This window comes from Lepidothrix coronata, unplaced genomic scaffold, assembly GCF_001604755.1.
Source record: "Lepidothrix coronata isolate B3197 unplaced genomic scaffold, Lepidothrix_coronata-1.0 Scaffold250, whole genome shotgun sequence".
NCBI classification, from domain to species: domain Eukaryota; kingdom Metazoa; phylum Chordata; class Aves; order Passeriformes; family Pipridae; genus Lepidothrix; species Lepidothrix coronata.
Genome location: NW_016690430.1, coordinates 885,464 through 906,272, shown reverse-complemented (window position 1 = coordinate 906,272; position 20,809 = coordinate 885,464). Strand labels below are relative to the sequence as shown.

Below are 20,809 nucleotides of genomic sequence, written 5' to 3'. Positions count from 1 at the left end.
AGGTATGTTAGATTATAAATATAAAACAGATAAATAAGCTCAGGTCCTATATTCACTTACATGCTCTCAGTGAAGGGTGTTCCAAAAAGGTGTAGGATGTACACAGTGGAATCAAAAGACAAATTCTTTTACATTAGGCATGTTTAACTTACATACAAACTCCACGACTAAGTAAATCTCATATCAACAGAGCCTGTCAAAAATATTTACAGGAAGCTTTTAGTGGAGAAGAGGGTTATTTCGTTAGCAGAGATTAGTTGATAGGGGTGTGTCAATTTTGCATTATATAAAATATTGTTTTAATGTGCTGTTCTTTTTCATATATACCACAGTTTCAAAACAAAACTACCTTTAATAAACCAACTTTATAGCAACTGGAAGATGGGGCAATTTTGATGCTGTGACATTCTTTCAACGTAGCATAAAAGCTAATACTCTGAATCAGAACCTTCACTGCCTATATGCTCTAGTACATAGGGAAGTATGTATTAAAAGGTCCTTTTTCTGCTGAACGAGGTATCTAAATCATTCTAGGGTGTATTCAATTTCTGATGTAACAGTATCAATGTTATTTGGATCTCACCTGGATGATGCCTCTATTTTGGAAGAAATACTGGCAGCTACTGAAGGGCAAGCAGCTATTTTACCAATTAAATGAACTAGCCACAAACGGAATGAGAGATGAAACTACAGTAAAATACTCAGGGAAAGAAAAGTTACTCTTGAAAACATATATATATGTCTCATGAAGATATAGAAGGTAATTCCGTAAATCATACAAGCCAGTGAATACCCTTGAATCTTCAACTGTAAACCTCAATATCTATGATATAAGGTCTATGTTTATAGTAATTTGGTTTATATCTTAGCTATGGAACCTCTGACAGGGCTGCTTAGTGGCACAAATATCAAATGCTGCAATAAAAGTACTCATGTTTTGTAAGTCTGTCAATCTCTTTATGGCAGAGATGCTACTTTCATACTACTTGCTATACATGAAGCAATGAACCATAAGTTTTACTCAGACACTACACACTAATATTAATAATTAAATGAAGCTAAGCAGAAGAGTCTGCAATCTAATTACTTCCAGCTGAAAAAAAAGTCATCTATGATAAAAACTAGATTACACTAGTTTTCCACTATGTGGATTTTTGTCCATATGTGTGCTATTAAAATGTAGAACATGACTTTCATACATTGCCATATGTTTATGCCTAAAAGTTGTCAGCAGTTTCTCAGTAAGACCGTAGTTGTCATGAACTGTCTTAAAGAACCCATTAATGCATTTATAGTTCTTATCACTTTTAATAATTGAATTATCAGTGCCATACCATCAGTCATTTGCTTTTTTTAATGTATCACTGAGAAAAACTGTGTTAAAGTACAATTAAACGGAAGTTCNGAGACCTCACTGCCAGGATTCAGGCAGTACAATGATTTAAAGGGTACCAAAACAGTCTTGAATGACTTGGAAATGTTCTATAAAAGCAGTTAAGAGCAACGTGATGTACACTGCTAATCTAAAATTGCACTGTCTCTAGAGATAGGAAGCACTTGGCCTTCCGCCTTGGTTTCATAACAGGTCTGCTTTATTGCCACAATTAAAACACAGTTCAGTCTCCAATATTATAATGTAGTGAAATGTTAATCGTCAGGCATGTAAATCCCCAAACTTCTACACAAAGTAATGCTGTCCAAAAAACCCAGCATAATCTACCTAACTGTAGGAAAAACAAGCATATTAGAAAATACAGCCCTGTATCCAAATTACAGACAGTGTGTTCTACTGATGTAACCACTGAACTCTTTTGGGCTCAGTGAAACACTGAAATAGTATTACTTTTCCTAAATACTAATAAGTGGCTAAAAGTATAGTTTATTATATAAATAACATGCATGCAGGTATGTTAGATTATAAATATAAAACAGATAAATAAGCTCAGGTCCTATATTCACTTACATGCTCTCAGTGAAGGGTGTTCCAAAAAGGTGTAGAATGTACACAGTGGAATCAAATAATTGAATTATCAGTGCCATACCATCAGTCATTTGCTTTTTTTAATGTATCACTGAGAAAAACTGTGTTAAAGTACAATTAAACGGAAGTTCAAGAAAACGTTGGCATCCTGTAACTGCACCATCAGCAGCACTATAAATCCAGCACTGAAGACAGTGTGAGAGCTGACATGAGTTTGTTGTAAATGCCATTAAAGTTCATGATTTTATTTATTAATATTATAGTTCTGAGTCAGACAAATTATATGATAATCTGTATAATTAAACATGCATGTAAACATTCATAGCCCTCAGAATACATGGGATTATTTTTTCTGAAACACATCCTATCTTTTGAGTTTGCTTCTGTCTCACCCAGGAGCTTGATAAAGGGCAGAGCTAAGGCTCTGTGAAGAACCCCATGGTCATCTCTTGTATGCTACTGCTAAGGAGTCAGAATATATTCGTATTTATGAGAATGTTGTTTACAAGAACAGATCTAGCAGGAACTTCAAAAGATTAGTGGATTTTATTTGATTACCCAAAAGCATAGATGAGAGATGCCAGCGAGGAGATGTGAGAACTGCAACCACCTCAGTAACCAAGGACATGAAAGCAAGCACAGTCAGCACCACAAAGGCACTATGCTCTTGCTCTATTATACTTCCTAAAATCTCTGAGCAGAGGGCTGCCTTAATGTGAGCTCAAAAGTATTATTAGATATTGAATGGAAATGTTGGACATTTTCCAACATCAGGGACAAAGTGCTCTATAACACAGTACATTTCCTTCAAGCCAACAAGAACTCAGGTTCTCAGAGCATCTTATCAAGAGTCAAGGGCATATGTTATTTTGCATGCACTGTACCTTAAATAGTACATTCGAATCAGCTGTAATTACTGCTAAGGACCGTGCTTAACTCAAGACAGAGCAGAAGAACATACAAAATACATATGTTCTGACATATTAGAAAGCATGAGTTTACTGACTATTATTATATTAGAGAGCAAAATTTACTGTCATTAATCAGTTAGAAAGCTCCATTCAGAATGAAGGACACAGACTGTGTAAGGTTTGCAGGCCTCTCCAGAGTCAGTTTCAAAGGTTTTGCAGGTAAGCCAAAGCCTGTAACCTATAAATTTATCCACTGAGAGTGTAAACACCACAGTTTTCCAGAAGAGATTTAGTAATGGCTTCCTTGCTTGGCCAGTCTCAAAAAAGTATTTCCATGCCATCTGCCTGTGTAACAAATGGTATCAGTGGATGCCACTATCATCTGTTCTGTACAACAGGGATGGTAGTGACTCCAGGCAGAGGCTGTTAGGTTGAGAGGTGGTTTTTTAGCATCTACTGGACACACACTGTCAGCACCAACTAGAAGATGGTTTTTGAAAACGAATGTGAAACCCACTTTGGTGGGTGAGGATGCCAGAGGGAATAAAAATATTCATCATCACCTAAAACTGTCCTATGGATTACACATGATATTTAACACATTTATATACTACAAGTCTGATATATTCCATGGAATGAAACAAATGCTCCATTCTCATGTATTTAAACATTTAATGTAATTTTTAGTTCCATGTTTCAAGATCATATGGAGTTAAATATTTTTGACAGAGACATAAGTATTGTAATTCATAAAACATATCAGTAATCAGAGGGAAGGATGATGGTGATAAGAACATAACTACCAGTACAGAACTATCTCTCCAAAAAGGTCACTATATTTGAACAAGGTCTTCAGACATAGATATCTTCAAATGGGACTGTTGTAAGTTCTCATCTGAAATAATATCAACTGCTGAAATTTTGACTTTCGGCATTTGACATTTGAGTGGCTCCATTTTTGGATTGAGCAGAGCTCAAGTTAATAACCTGCTTGCAACTGGCCTTCCTCCTCATGGAGTCAAGCCAGGTCCTGCAAGATTATCAGCTCCTTGCCATGCAAAGGCAGCTGCTACAGAGTCAGGGCTGTATCTGGCCACAGCACAGTCCCATCGAGGTCCCACTTGACCCAAGCTACAGTCACAGCACAGACATCTGCACCACAGACCATCTATGGCAAAAATGGCAACTGTATGTAAACAAACTTCCTAAAAGTGAGCCCAAAAGACTTAAAAGAAAGAAGGAAAACTTTTAATAGCAAACCATTGTTTAACCCAAGTGTGGCTAACCCAGCCTGGAAACACAACCTGCTCTTTGTGCTTTCCCTTTAGCTCTCTTTGTTCATGAAGTGCCTGCACAGACACACACAAGAGGATCCATTTACTCATTTTTTTCTCAGTTATTAACCTCTCTCCCTCATAACAATTCTCTTTATCCACAGCAGTTATAATTTATTTCATGACTGCATATATTTCTGTCATTTCTCTTTACGCAAAATTCCTGGCTACAGACTTCTCTGGCTATTGAGCACACAAGGAAGCTCTAAGGTTTCCAAAAGTTAAGAATACCTGGGTGAGCCAGGACCTGCAGAATAGCACAGTGCATAAACACCACATGCCAGACTTTTGTGTTATAGCAAGACCCTTTTTCAGTCATTGACTGTAATATAGATTAGAGATAACCATTCAGCAGTCTATCAAGAAACTGAGATTTCAGTGATTTATTCATAGGCTGCACACAAACATCATTACGGTTTTTCCCACAGGTGATAAATTATACACATAGTTGAAGACCATCTCCCACTTTGGGACACTAAGTCATAACCTTTATTAACACTATTCTTATTAAAATGGCTGCAATTTAAAATGGTAACATTTCACCTACTAAAAAGTACAGTTCTTATCTCCCAGTGGCTAAAAGTAATGGAATACAAGATGGTTTACCAGAAAGACTAAGTGTTTCTCAGATATCTTTTTTTTCAGTTTCTAGGTACTTGATCAAATGCATTAAATGGATTTTTCCAGAACACAGCGTGTCCTCTAAAACAAAGCCCCACTAATTTTTCAAAGATACTCTAAAAATAAAACTTTAATGTCCAAATTGAAGAAAGTATCAAAGTAAAAAAAGAAAATACAGCTATCATGAGAATAACAATAGCCTTAAAAAAGAAAACTGTTCTACAACACAGCTCCATGGCTGCTCTTCCTTCTTACTTAGGCTGCTGTCTCCCATAAGTCTCCATCACAATGACAATTAATGGGAGAAGGGAAAATATTACAAAGAGTAGCTTGACAATAAAACTTAGATTCATCCTGGCTAAAGTATGTTGTACAAAGCATTGATCTGTGCTGGAATGCTGTCATCAAACAAACACAGCAAGTGAGGAAATACTTTCTGGATTTGGAACAAGAGTCCTCAGTTAAGAAGCTAAGAAAAAATGAAAGCCATTCACATCATGTGACGTTAGAGAATACAGAAAGGCCCTTGTTCACCAACAGTTAATAAAAGAGAATAAAGTAATTTATACGGTAAAAAAGTTAAACACACATCTAGAGGAATGTATTCCTGTACGAATAGACACAGGTGAAGAAAGATATAGCAATACAGTAATTTGTAACGAATAAGTGTCAATATTTTTGCACTATATTTTAATGTAACTGGAACACTACAGTTAGAGACTATCTCCTTAGTGCTGTAGTTATACAGAAGAAACCAGATGGTTGCCATGACCTTATTCCTACCAATAGCCTCATAATGGTAAGATTTTCTGTACCTACCTTCTGTATTGCAAGCAAAAATTATCATTGTATGTATTATTAGAGACTGAAGAATTTCCTTACTAACTAATTTTTTACAGCTCTCTAACTTCTGAAATCGTGTGCTTTTCCTTCCTCTTCCTACCCCACACCAGGATATTTTGAAAGCATGGAGAGGAGAGATAGAAGCAGAGAATCCTACTGCTCTCTGGGGTTTAACTGTTTATTGGCCTGTCCCACCCACGGCAGCCAACGAGGCTGAGAAGCCCCCAGCCCAGAGAGGAAAGGGGGAAGATCCTGGTGGTGCCACCTGCACCCAACAGCCCCACTGCCTCCTCCCACCACTGGTACAAAGTTCTGCAGCTTTTTCTGGTGCCCTCCCTTCTCCACCTCAAGCTGTATTTTCTTCACCCATCCCTGAGAATAATAATTATTTATCTATTTGCGAATTTGTGAAAAATGACAAGACACAACCCCCCAGCTCTTTCCACATCTGAAAAATTCAGGTTTTATCATACTCGGTCATCATATGTCTCTTATATCTTTGTAACAGATTGCATTATTGGCCCATACAACTTCCCTATCCCACAGAAAATGGAAAATGCAAAGGCGAAAATCAACATTTACACTAGCAGTCCAATGTTTTCTTAAGAGAAACATCCAAGTTCCATTTGCATATAAGTAAATTATAACTGATAAAATAGATAAGCAACAAAAATAATGTGCTGGCAGACTGAAACAAAGTTTTCCTGAATTGCTCTCACGTACATAGAAGGCACTCTGCAGCTGCACTGTTCACCTTTGAACGTCCTCATTTTTCCATCTGGGCAGTGGAGCTGCAGTGGTGTGAAACCTGGGGAAAACACAGCATTTCCTTCCGTGTGTTTAGTGGCCAACGCAGAGCCCAAACTCCCACTCAGGAAGAGTACCTGCTGTGGCTGTATCCATCCATAAAATGCAAAACCTGCTTCCTCATTTTACTAAATTCTGATAGGAGTGACATTTTAAGCCCATCATGTTTTTCAAACATTTTTTACTGAGAAAACTGGTAGTTCTTTGATTACGAAACTTAAACGATCTCAGTTCTGGCTGAACTCCAAGACATAAGCACTTTCTTCTGCTGTCTCAGCTATTCTCCTGATGTCAAAGACACATTAAAATAAATGTGAACCATATGGCTCCCCAGCAGATTACTCACACTCCTGCATCAATGAGAGCAAAGCAATTCATTGTCACCAGCGCAGAAATATTTTAGGCACGTGAAAATTTCAAAAGGCTGAAAAAAACATGCATGAAGCAGACTTTTGGATTAAAGCTCTTAGACCGGAGGAAATGCTGCATTTCTTACACTCTACTACCTGTTTGTCTGCTTTTAACATACTCTTACTGTCATAAAAACCATTATGGCAAGAAGGATTAGCACCATTCTCCACCTGTTCCATGACTTTCCCATGCAGTGTTTCATCAGTCTAACACCACAGAACAGCAAAGTCTAATCCATCACGGTAATCCAGGTCAGAACACCGCCTAAAAAAGCCATCTTGCTTCCCAACCTTCACAGAAAACAAAAACTGGGAAAAGGTCGTATCCAGAAATTGCTTCTACCTCTTTCTCCTACCTCTCCTTCTAGCCCACTGCCTTCCAAAAGATATTTTTCTAAGAGTCTCCATACACTAAATTTACAAATTTTCGGCCCTGAATGATAAAACACTTTTCCTACATGCTAGAAATCTACATTAAGAGCAAATGCTGTGAAACAAAATACAGCCCCCTAAAGAAACATGTGAGCTTGAGGGCAGGGAGGTATTTTATAGAATAAATTTGAATCTGGAAGTCTTAAAGGGAACTGCATACTCAAAAATGTGTAAATTGAGTAGTGGAAATTTGACAGGAAGGAGAGGGACAATGCTGTGGAACAGCAACATCTACCCCAGTAGCATTTCACCGCTCCATCCTTCTGGTACCTTCCTTTAGGGTAAAGTCAAAGATAAATTCACCTCACAGGAGGGGCTCAACGGGAATGCTTGCCTAATGCTAGATTTAAGTCACATTTGAAAAGGTTCTTTAAAAAAACTAGCTCACAGACAAGTCTGACATGAATAGGAGAGGTTTTTAATTTGTACTTTAAACGTTTTACCTCACTGCTGAGAGCTTTGTCTAAAATCTCACACACTCGTTAAATTCTGGGGATCCATGCTAAAAGCTGGAACTTTACTGCTGAAATTTCAGTGAAAGCTTTACATTTACTTCCTCAGCACCCTCTATCTCCAGAAAGCTTTTCTGTGACATTCATCATACTAGTCCAGCTTCTCCACTCTGCAAACATCATCAGCCTGCGAGGAGGAGTGGAGATGGTTAACTGCTCTCTGCCTCTCCATTTACTCTAAATGCCAGCTGCTGTTTCATAGATGATTATTCCTGACCTTAGCCCCAGCTTCATGAGGAGGAAAGCTGCTACCAGGGATCCTTGCAGGAACACCCATGCATAACAATTGCATTTGCTGTGCTCTCCTATGACGCTACAGGCAATCCTTTGTCCCATCTTATATGTGACTTCTGTGAATAACCATTTGATACAAACACAACTACCCATTCAGCTGTCTGTGACTTTGCATTTGCAAACATATTTTGTGTATCTGTCATGAACATCTACAAAAAAAAAATTTGTTTGATGTTTTCCAAGCCAATAAAAACATCATGTAAGGCAAAAACTGTCCCTCTGGTTGTATAGCGTATGAAATGCACTATTTATAGTAGAGAACTTATTTAAAAAATAAGAATTAGTTGTACAAATCCTTCTAAAACCCAGTGGGACCCTGCTTCATAACCCCTCTTCTCAATTTTTAGAAACTCCCTCTACAGTAGTCCTCATTCCAGATGAAAGACAGCAGGCAAGATCCTGTCATGGCATACCCTGCCCTGTCATTCTGCGTGATTTTGAGAGAAAAACAATGCACTGCATTAAATAACTGAATTTCTTTGCATTCCTTGTTATTTACTACTCGGATGAGCCAACTTATTTAAAATCAAATATCAGAATCTCTCAACCTGTTAGCATTTCATAACATGAGTTAACAATAGCAGTAAGAACATATTCCTCATTATCAAGGAAATTCCAAGCCTGGTTGCTGACAATATAAATAACTGCAAGATGCCATGAAAAAAGAATACCTGCATTTAGCTACACCTAAGTGTTTTTCCATAATAAGCCAGCAGCATCACTTCTAAGTCATTTAAATTCCATCATTAACCGGCAATTAAACACACAGCTAAGTTCAAAGCTCAGGTAATGACTTGTGCTATTGACCTTACACCAAATAAAGCTTCATCTGTCTACAAAGGTAATTTAAGCGAAGCTACACCTTCCTAATGATTTCATGCCTTCTTCCAAGTTCTGCATGGCCACATAGATGAGGCAGTCTCAATATGGTAGCAGCTTTAGAATATTCAAACAGTACTTTTAAGGCCATATTGAAGGAAGTGCAACAGGGATGTATTTGTAATATCAAATTCCTCGTTATCTTTAACAGCAAAATCAAAAGATGGCAAGAGCATTTAGAGATCAAAGGGTTTTCTCAGAGCCCTTGACCTGTCACACTCCTAATGAACCTAAGGCATCCAACACTCTAAAGACAGTACCCTAATTAGTGGAATGACAGGACCTGTGATTATGGCTGCAGGATAACCTTGCTCACGACAGTGACGATGTTAATGGCAATACAGAGACAACTGATGGAGGTTATCAACTAGCATGTGGGACGGCAGTACCTCCTGTTGGTGATGATCCCCTTATCAGATAAGCTGGTGCTGGTGATCTTCATGCAGGGGATGAAGAAAACTCAGAAAGTTTCAGCTAAACTACACTTAAGCTGAAATGGCAGAGGAAAGCAGCACCTCCTCAAAGTATGTTTCTTAAGACATGCATCTGTGATTAATATGTTATGGGGAATTTTTACCAGCACCAAAGTGTAAAAGACAGGACTTCACGAGGTCTTCTAGGTCTTTCAATTGTATGCAATTCTGTAACTTAAATTTGGGTATTTTTCTTCGTCAGAAAAAAGTTCACGCATTTAGAGGTAGGTATCTCAACAAGGCAGGAAGAATCGCAGAATCATAGATCATTAAGGCTGGAAAAGACCTCCAAGATGATCAAGTCCAATCTTTGACCAAATACCACCATATCCTTTAAACTGTACTGTGAAGTGCCATGTTTACTTGTTTTTGGAACACTTCCAGGGATGGTGACTCCACCACTTCCCTGGGGAGCCTGTTCAATACTTAACTATTCTTTCAGTGCAGCAGTTTTTCCTAATATACAACCTGAACCTCCCCTGACCCAATTTGAGGCCATTTCCCCTTGTCTGGGAGAAGAGACTGACCCACACCTTGTCACAACCTTTCAGGTAGCTGTAGAGAGCAGTAAGGTCTGCCCTGAGCCTTCTTTTCTCCTTTTCTCCAGCCCCAGCTCCCTCAGCCGCTCTTCACAGGACTTATGTTCCAGACTCTTTACCAGCTTCACTGCCCTTCACTCCCCCACACCCAAGCAGGAGTGTGGAACCCCGTGTCCCTCAGTGCACACAATCTCAGGAATGGTCAGGGTGTTTTACTGACATCCTGAACAGCAATTCCAGATTCATCAGCTCGCTGTGGAGCTGAGGAAACAGAGCAGTGAAGTGCCCTAACTGAACAGGTCAATTTAAAGGAGCTGAAATGGCATTGTGTGTGCTCCTGCCCTGTATTCCATGTATCACGAAGGAAAAAGGGAACACATGCTCTTAGTCCTGCTCATATGATATACGCAAACCTGGACTGCTACTTGAAAATGAACATCCCTCTTTCTGAGATGAAGGTGGGGCTGTGAAATGGGACAGGCATGGGGACTAGTTAGTAATACACCTTGGCATCCATTAAGGTAAATCTGCAGTGTGACTAATGACCTGCTGAATCAAACTGAAATTACCTCAATAGACTGAGAAAGGTGAGTAAAAAAGGCAGCAGGAATCAAGGCGCTCCAACACCATTTGCTAAGAGATTTAAAAATGTGCACATGTGTAAAAATACACACACCTGGTCAAGAAAATACTATTTTATTCTTTTTTTTTGTTACAAACCTGGTAACAGTTGTCTGTTCTTTATAGACTATAATTTTCATTTACTAACTCAGAAGCCTGTAACTTAGGCTAGGGATTTACTCATTTTTTGTTGTCATCATTTGTGTCTCTACTTATTTAAATGGATATATTGTTAAAGAAACCCTGTACTTACCCCTGTGTAGTAGTCAGCACTTAGGGACATCTCAGTCATGTATTTCCTGCCATCACAGTGCAGGGTTAACTGCTGAGAACAAAGCTATCTTCTGGTAGTTCTGTCCCACCTGAATGATCCACAGCAGCTGGGTGCCACATTTAGCTGGCAGGTTAAACTGACCTTAAGGCTAATGGAGCAGGATAGCTGAAAGGCTCTTGTTTATCTGACCCAACACATACTGTTTCAAGGGTTGTGTAAATATTGAGATGCATCAGCTATTCTAGATAGATTTGTACATCAACTGCCTGCTTGCTGAAGCGCTGAAAGGGCTGTAGTTACAAGTGATTTAAAATTATCTCTTTGTCAGGTCAATTAGAAAGGAAAAATAAGACTTAGAGGACCATGTTAGGATTTTTTTTAAATTCTCAGTTTCAGAATCAACGATGTTGACTACAGGTCACCTACAACCCCTTCATTTCCAGTCAGTAAAAGAGGGTTTATACTGAACTTCATATTTACCTATATGAAAACAGACCAGAAGGAAGACAGTACACAGAATCTGACACTGTCTCACCAAAGACAAATGGTATAACATGTCAGGAGAAGGCTTAGAAAGATAACCTCCATCAAGGAGGTACTCAGGCATGTAACAGAGGCAAGGAATCTGGCCAGTCTTTTTTCTGCACTGGCTCTTTTCCGTCTGCTTACTGGAAAAGTCTCACAGACCTCATCCTTAACAGTACAGATTCCAATATTTGACATGGAAAAGGTCTTATCTTTTATTTTGGGAGATGAGTGTGTTTAGAGCATGAAGAAAAACACCTTCCAATGTACACTGTTAAGAGTTTTGTTACTGTACAACACATCCGCATGTAGTTTTCAGCTAAGCATCACTTAGCAGCTCTGTGAGACACCTGTATTTATGAGACATAACACTGACAATTTCTACATATTCAGCTTTCACAAGACAGGACTCAGCATTTATTTCAGTATGATCAGTTCATTTTTTATCACTTCCTAGAACTCAAAATATGCTTTTTCAAATAAAACTGTTTAAAAAATCTAGAAGGTAAAAAAAAAATCTAAGTACACACAACGGAAAGTGCTCCTGCCCTGAAGAGCATTCAGTATCACACATGATATGACACATCACTGATGTTAACCAACTGATACAAACCAAAATGAAAAGAAATCCTGTGCATATAAACATTTCAACAAACGTCCAGTTAAAACATTCTTTCCAGAATCAAAGCACACAGCCTCAAGAAAATGTGAGAAGAACAAAACAAAATAAAAATCCAATCTCAACAAAAGCCCTGTTTTTCACTAGAGATAGTCAGTTATCAAGTTGAAAATATCTTTCAGCGTTTTAACGTTAAATATAAACAAGATTAATTTTTATTGCAAACACATATTAACTTTTAGTCTAATACAGCATCACTAAGACTCATCTTTTTAGTGCAGAGTTGCTCTTATATAAAAAGCGGATGTGCCTAAGGCTTCCAAAGTGATTTTTCCAACACCACTTGATTGGTAGATATTGATTGTGTAAACATGTAAGTAACGGATATGCTTTACTATTAAGAGAGAAGAAGAAGGTGCAAAATCTCATTTGCAGCATTTTAATAATGAATTAACAAAATCTTACTTCCCTAGCATGTGCAACATGGAGTGTCCTTGGTAAAGTTACAAAACAATGATGCACATTGGAAGAGTCTGGATGCAAGATGTGTGCAGTTAAGTAGGCATTAAACCATCTTTTCATTCTACACTTCATCTGACCATCAATATCCTCTATTTTGTTACCAATAAAAAATGATCTCCTTTATAAAGCTCCTGCAAGCATGCTGCATTACAGTAAGAGCAAAGCACAATGTCAGATACTGAAAGAAATCTCCAAAAGCCTTTTCCTTGAGGACCTTGAGGTTTGCCTATTCAAATAGCCAAGGCCATCAGTTCAAGTCTTTTCTTCCCAGACCAACCTTATATAATACTGGGATTCTGTATTTGATTCCTTGGAATTTAGGCTGGTGCATCTATATTAAAGATAATACTTTTTAGAAATTAGTATCAATGCACATGCAAATCATTTACTCTTTCTATTTCCATATTGCCAACTGATTGAGAGAGATATATATATATGTATGTATGTATTTAAAAAAATGTAATCTGTACAATCTCTATAAGTGTGTGTGTGTGAGTGCACACACAGATAAACATTTATTACTCTGGCCAAATATCTCAGTTAGACAGATCATTAGTCATAATACTGAAATGCCATAGTTTGCCTTGCAGATTTTATTCAAAAACTAAATTATTTATTGTGTCAACTACAATTAAAGCTTTTTGTTACATGCATGTATTACAACTTCCAAGTTTCTCCCCTGAATTATTTGCTTTCTTTGTATTATCTGTGTATTCACAAAAACATTGTTGTCTTCTATGTGGGTGGGAATGACTGTTTGATATAAAAAGACTGTTTTCAGTCTATGATGAATCATCAACTAATTCCTTCAACAAAAGTTAGAATATCAGCATGCAGAGAATACTGTTACCAAAATATTTCTTGATACTACCAAAAGGTTTACCGGGTTGCTTACCCCTTTGTGGCATTTCAATAAAATAGGTCCCCTACTAGTACTGCATCTTAAATATAGCACATCGTGAGTGTTCCATGTAAACCCATTTGAAAAGCTGTGCCTGTGCCCTCCCACACTAGAGCAAGGAGGATTTGGACCCTCATGCCCAAACCTCAGCTCAAACTGCACAGCAGCATTTGGCAGACGGATCAGTTATCGGAACATTCATATCCCATGCTACAAACATGATTTCCAGGCACAATCCAAACCAGAGAGTGACAAGGACCACGTTGTATATGGGCAGTGATGAGGAGTCTCACCTACTCCTTGGCTCACAGTCTTCACAAATTAACTCCAGTAGGGAGATCTATATGCAACAGGGCTGAAGGAGGCAAACCCCTGCTTTTTAAAATGCGCAGTTCACTTTTAAAACAATATAATCACATAAAACTAATATCATAAACTGCAAACATAAACTGTAAACTAATTTTTCCCAGAAACATATGCTGCACACGTAGCTTTGCTAACTTAAGACCAAATTCTTATCAGTACACAAACTCATTGCCTAAGTACAGAGATACCCTGTGCTACATGAAGAACAGAAACTATTGAAATAATGTGTCCCATACACAACATTCCTCAATTCCAAATAAAAGAAAGCTTATATTTCCTTTGGAGAAGAACTCTCACCAATGCAGTATTGCAGACAGCTGACAGCTGCACTACATTTACCTAAGGAAAATAAACAAACTTATATAAAGCACTTTCCGTACAGTGCCTATCTGAAATACTTTAAGCACAACTCCCAATGATAACTACAAACAGCTACATAATTTAATCAGCAAATAGGTAGGAGCTTCCAAGTGACTTCCAACTTTTACAATGATGAATAGTTTTATATAATTAACAAGAAGTCAAAAGGATACAAGTTTACTAAGTCATTTTGAGCAAGTCACAAACTAAACACCACAGGGAGTCCATTTTATCATCTGTTCAATTAAAAATCATCATGCTTATCTAACCATAAAATTTACTTTATTTTGAGAAACAGGAATCATTCTTTAGACACACAGATTTAGTACTTACGGGTAAAATGATTAGAAGTGGATGGATTGACACTATCACCACTGTCAGCACTTTCACTGCTAGAAATGTCATCATCTGATTCCCGCACAGAGGAACAAGGTGAGGAGCCATCAACTTCTTCAAACTTCCTCTTTAAAATTCCACTCATCGCTGCAATGCTGTCACACGCACCTGTAACACGAACAGAAGCAATGAGACACCGAAACATCCAGCTGCAAAATACGCAGTCATAACCTCCAAAGTAATTTTTACTTAGAAGTACCAATAAGTTGCCACTTCTAGTGTTGAATAACCATTTAGTATGAAATTACACATAATTAATTAGGAGACAGCGAAGCCATAAGAAAAAAAAAATCTTAAGTCGTACTTTAACTTGACATGTACGGAGATGGTTATTTCACTAGGATAATGTGTAACAGCTTGCTTTCAGGGAGTATTTTTCCCATTTCGATGTCAATAGCATCCCTGGTTTCTGGGTTACGTTGTGAAATTTCAAACAAAGAAACAACTTGCAGTTTCTCTTCAAAGAGCCTGACTTGGTCCCTCCCTTGGCTGCCACAGGACAAAGGAATGTTCACAATCAGGGATGAAATTAAGTAAGAAGAAATCATCCTGAACACTACAGTTCCCATTACCAAATATATGTGATCTAACCAGTGTTCACATCTCTCTAAAAGAAATCCATCTCATAATTCCAATATTACAGACAGAGAAAAGACAATGAAGTCACAAAGACCATATACCAATTTAGTGCTCAAAAAATACCTGGAATTCAGAAATTCCTCACCTCAGTCAGAGGCACTAATTGCCTCCCAAATTTTCTCCTCTTCTCCCGCCAGCATGGGTTATGAAAGGCAGGTTCAGCTTGACTGATCTGAAGCCCTTCTATGACAAAGTGACCAGTCTAGTGTTTGAAGCAAAAGCTGTGGATGTTGTCTACCTGGACTTTACTAAAGCCTTTGACACCACATTCTTATGGAGAAACCGGCTGCTCACATCTTGTACTCTTCACCAGGTTAAAAACTGGATGGATGGCCAGGCCAGAGAGTGGGGAGGTGCTGGTCAACAGCAGCTGAACATGAGCCAGCCTGTGCCCAGGTGGGCAAGAAGGCCAATGGCATCTTGGTATCAAAAACAGTGTGGCCAGCAGGACCAGGGCAGTGATTGTTGCCCTGAATTTGGCACTGGTGAGGCTGCACCTCAAGTCCTGTGTTCAGTTCTGGGCCTCTCAGTGCAAAAAAAGACACTGAGGTGCTGGAGTGAGTCCAGAGAAGGTCAATGAAGCTGGTGAAGGGTCTAGAGACCTATGAGGATCAGCTGAGGAAGCTGGGGTTACTTAGCCTGGAGAAGAAGAGGCTCAGAGAGGGCCTTACTGCTCTCTACAACTACCTGAAAGGAGGTTGTAGTCAGGTGGGGGCCAGCCTCTTCCCCCAAGTAACAAGTGACAGGACAAGAGGAAACGGCCTCAAGCTGTGCCAGGGGATGTTTAGATTGGATACTGGGAAAGATTTCTTCACTGAAAGGGTCGTCATGCATTAAAATGGGCTGACCAGCAAAGTGGTTGAGTCACCATTCCCGGAGGTATTTAAAAGATGCCCAGATGTGGTACTTGGGGACATGTTTTAGTGGTACACTTGTCAGTGTCGGGTTAATGGTTGGATTCGATGATCTTTGAGGTCTTTTCCAATTTAAATTATTCTGTGATACCCACATTAAGAAGTAAGATGCCTAATATATTCCTGAGGTTGAATAGAAGATTATAAAGCAAAGTATTCAAGCGGAAATTTAGCAGCAGAGGTAGAAATATCACACGTGATTACAGAGAAAGTGTGCTCTTAAGTAACTGAGGAGAAATCAAGAACAGCTAAAGCCTGCCCAGAGGACACTCAGCTGCCACCATGCTGCCTGCAGCACTGCAAAGACAAGCACTGCTGACACTTATCCAGACAAAAAAATTTGTCTAGGATTAATGACATACTATACTTGCAGAGGACACACACCTAGCACTACAGACTTACCACAGGGCTCTGCCAAATCCCACTGAAAGCAAGAAAAATAAAGGAGAAATTTACATTTCTCATGAAATAGAACTTCTTTAAATCCCTGAAGCTACCTTTAGGACTCATTAATTCTGAGCCAGCCACATTCTGCTCCTTCCAGAAAGCTGGAACTAGGTAAGCTCCAGAACTCCCTTCCAACCAACATTTCTATGGTTCTATGTTTAAAAGAACCAATAAATTTGTCAGGAAGCTATCATAAGCTGGGCTAAGTGGCTACTCGTAAAGAAGACAAGGTTAAGGCAGAGAGTCCAGTACTGGCCATACTGTTTAACAATTAGCACATTTCAGGGTTTTGGCCCCGGCCACCTCACGCTCTCCTGGATAACGCAGGATGAAGCAGGCACCAGAACCATTCCCAGCAGGCAGGCTGGATGAGGGCGCCTGGGTTTTGGCAAAGGCCTGACAGCTTAGCCACTATGGACAAGAGCTGCATCCTGCCACTTGGCAGCAAAAGACAGAGAATGCTGTCCCTAGTCTGTATCTTTCTTATCTTTTCAATTAGTACAGAGGTAGTATCAGCCACGTAGGTGCTCTGTTCTGACCCTGTAAGCACAGCACTTCAGCAGATTCTCTGCTATTTTGGCTCACACTTAATCTCGTACCAAGTAGTTTCAAAGTCTCCTATGCATTCTATAGCTCCCTTCAAGTCCCAACACCAGTTTCTTTCCTGGAAAAAAACAAAGTGACAGCATGAAGAGATCTGCATCTAACTTTTGGTCTGGTATGAAGCTAGAACAGGATCAAGGTGAGTATATGAGGATGAAAACTACAAAAAAACCAAAACCAAACCAAACCAAACCAAAAAATGCCGAACCAACAAAACAACCATTAAAAAAAAAAAAAAGGAAAGAAAAAGCAGGAATCACCAGATTACGGTCTGTAAGACCAATTCAAAATCATAATTCAGCAAACACTGAAGTCTATCTATAGGAAATTCTGTGGCTGAGGTGGCAAGAACATAGTGGTTTCTTTCCATTGCAACAGAAAGTTCTAATTACTTGTTCTGCTTTGCCGACAAAGCATTCTACCTTGCCTACCAGCTCTTAAGCACAGCAGGAGGGAGTTATGCGCAGGTTTAAACTTGCCTTTTTAAGTCAAAACTAGAAATTACATATACATTATACAACATTTTTATTATATTATTTAATTACAAGGACTAGAACAAAAGTTTTATAATAATGGAGTTCATTCACCTCTTAAGAATCAAAATCTCTAAGAAGAACACAAACGATCACGCCAAGTTTAATATCCTGTCTCCAGCAGTAGTCACTACTTAACGCTTCAGTGGAAAGCAATGGGATGCAAAATGCAGCCACAACCACTGCGGACACACAGTTCTGCTTCCTCATCCTTGCAGTCAATTCCCCCTAAACATAAGGCTGAAATGTTGCTATATGACAGTGCGCAGCATCTCAGAAATTCATTTGACTCGATCTCCTGAGGCAACAAATTTCTCATTAGTTTACTGGGAGAAAAAAGCCACAACAAAATACAGCTCCTGAAACTATAGCCACAGACCCTTCAAAATCACAGCAGTTTCAATCTTTACAATATTTTGGGCAATAAAGACAGCAGAAAAGGACCACTGTCTAGCAGCATGCTGTACTAGACAGAACTCCACTTACACAGGTACTCCCCACAAAGTGGAAACAGCTGAAGAGAAGTCACTGACATCTTCTTGCTATATTATAGTGATATTTCCATTTCAATCACCAGCAGTGATTATATTACATGGGAGGCACAGTACATCTGTTGATCCTGTATGGAACTAGGAAATGCCTTTATATTTGGGGGCTGTGCAGGGGGGGAATGGTGATGGAGACACAAATGGAACTGCAGCATCAAGTTCCTCATCCCAAAGCCAGGGAGTCTGTCCAATGGCTGCAGCTGCCAGAAAGCAGCCGGCATGTTCTGCCTACGCTCTCAATCCCACAGCTGTGCACCCTGAACAGCCTTGCCTCTGGGGAGCTCCCCAAAGCCACACAGCCTCTTGCTGACACTACCCCACTTTTAATGTGGCAACTAAAATGTTCATCGGACAGAACAAGGAAGAGAAAGTGAACAAGAAACTGTGCAGGTCTGAAAACACTTGTGCACTTGGCTGCTATTCAGGTTCTTCCCAATTTTGAGTTAATGATCGCCAGAACAAGATATAGATTCCCATCAGAACATACAGCCCATGACAGTAATGTGGAGGGAACACTGGTCCCTGATACAGACAACTTGTGTCTGCTCAGGGAACTAGAGCCCCTAGGGACAGAAAACAAAAGCAGAGGGAGTGATGTGCCATCTCGACAGGTACACACTGCCACCTCACAGTTACACCTGCTCATCTACCCCCTGCAAGGGCACAGGGGCATACAAATGGCTGATTACTGCCTGCTGAATGAGAAAAAGCTGCTTTCACTGGAGCAATCAGTAACTTTTAAATTACTCCAACATCCTTCTTGGCTTGTCCTCAGATCAAAACCCCTTTTCTAGAAGGCTCTGCCCATCTGTCACCAAACTGTCTTCTTCAAAGGTATGTGAGCTTTTCCAGGGTCTCACATTCTCACTTTCAAATTCCCCCAGCATAAAGCACTTCTGCACATACACAAAGTTACAGAGATTTGAGATGCCTGAATAAGTTCATGTTGAAGTCTCCCTGAAACTTCGTGTTCTTCCAAGTAAGGTGTCTAAGAACAAAAGGAAAATGCAGTATGAGTGCAGAGCACACAGAGAAGGAAACAGATGGAAAGGTGGGGCCAGGCCCAAACCCACGAGCAACTGTTTATGTACCTGAAGGCTCGTAATTACAGTGCAGCACTTGGCTTGTACCTGTGCCCACTCTCTTAGGACTGTGACTCTTTGCATTATTTTCTATCCAGAGAAATGGCCTCCACCCAAGCAAAAGATGAGGATGCTCTCCACTAAGCAATAGCTTAGAGGCAGGCAGCAGTTACTGAACAACAGATCTGACTCTTCAGCATCCTGGTGAGTTTCTTTGCTGTTCTACTGTGTAAATTAACAAGAAACCCATTTGGCAGCAGATCTTCACAAGAAATGTGTTTTGAGTGGATGAGTGACCCATGCTCTGTTCTTGAAAGGGAAGGTCCTGCCTTCAGGAGTGGGCACTGGACTGTGACCCAGAGCACAGGGAACTCCAACAGGAAGCAGCTGAGCCATCATTCCATGCTGAAGGGTAACCACACAGGCATGGGGGATTAAAATGTTTATCTCTCAAGCATCTAACCTCCAATTGCCTCACTTCTTACTTCATTAAGGGGACATGACTTAGGGACTAATCCTGAAATCTTACTCAGAAGCAAAAGACCTGTGGCCCTCAATGACCACAGACAGTCCTTAGTGCAAGGAAAAAAAGCATTACTGCTCAAAGAGAGCCATGGGAAGGACGGGAAATTTTACAGCCATTTCAACACTGCTACGAAACATGCTCCTCCCTACACTATGCTACTGCACCTCTGCATCAGTAAACGAGCTCTGCTGCCACTGTAATTTTGCCTTGCCTTCAAATACAATGGATTCTTATCAGTTCTAAAACACTTTAAAAGAAAAGGTTTGAAAAACAAAGCAGATGTATTAACTACTAGGTATAATGATAGCTTGGCCTATTAATTTTCAAAATTCTTTTTCTGAACATAAATCACTCTCCCCTTCAACAAAAGGCAACAGAATTCCGTTATTTTATCTTCTGGCCACCTTAAAATCAACTTTTCTCTCTTAACACCCTTAAACTATATCTTTAAAGCATTAAGTTTGCATATCACAACTAACGTAATGTCAAGATTATAATTTAAATATTTAGTCAGAACTTCCCTATGAGGAAATATATCTTGTGCTACACAATGTTTGCTCTAACTGAGAAAGCATTAACACTTGGGATAAGAGTGACACAGTATTTAGTTGGAGTCTAGATTCTTTCTTTCAAAAATATTTCCACGCATTACTATTTCAAATGCAGAGGAAGTGTAGTGAAAGTGTCAACAATGAGACTGCCAAGGGCATGGTCAAAAGAAATGGCTACAACAATTTAAATGGCTAAATAAATATAGGCTAAAAGTCAAGTCAAGGGTAAAGATATAAATTCATACTGCCTCTGGCAGGAATCAATTATGCTGGCTATTTTGACCTCTAAATAGGTTCTTCTGGAGAGGAAACATGAAGAGCTTGCTCTTCCTCTTTCACTTTTTAC

At 39.3% G+C, this 20,809-nt stretch overlaps 1 protein-coding gene across 7 annotated transcripts in view; it reads right to left on the bottom strand.

Moving 5' to 3' along the window:
* CSRNP3 (cysteine and serine rich nuclear protein 3) overlaps window positions 1–20,809 on the bottom strand; it is a 109,086-nt gene that overhangs the window by 19,748 nt on the left and 68,529 nt on the right. For all 7 annotated transcript variants that reach the window (XM_017835174.1, XM_017835178.1, XM_017835173.1 and 4 more), the window contains one exon: window positions 14,558–14,728. In XM_017835174.1, coding sequence (XP_017690663.1) covers window positions 14,558–14,728 — 171 coding nt within the window. The remainder of the gene's footprint in view (window positions 1–14,557; window positions 14,729–20,809) is intronic.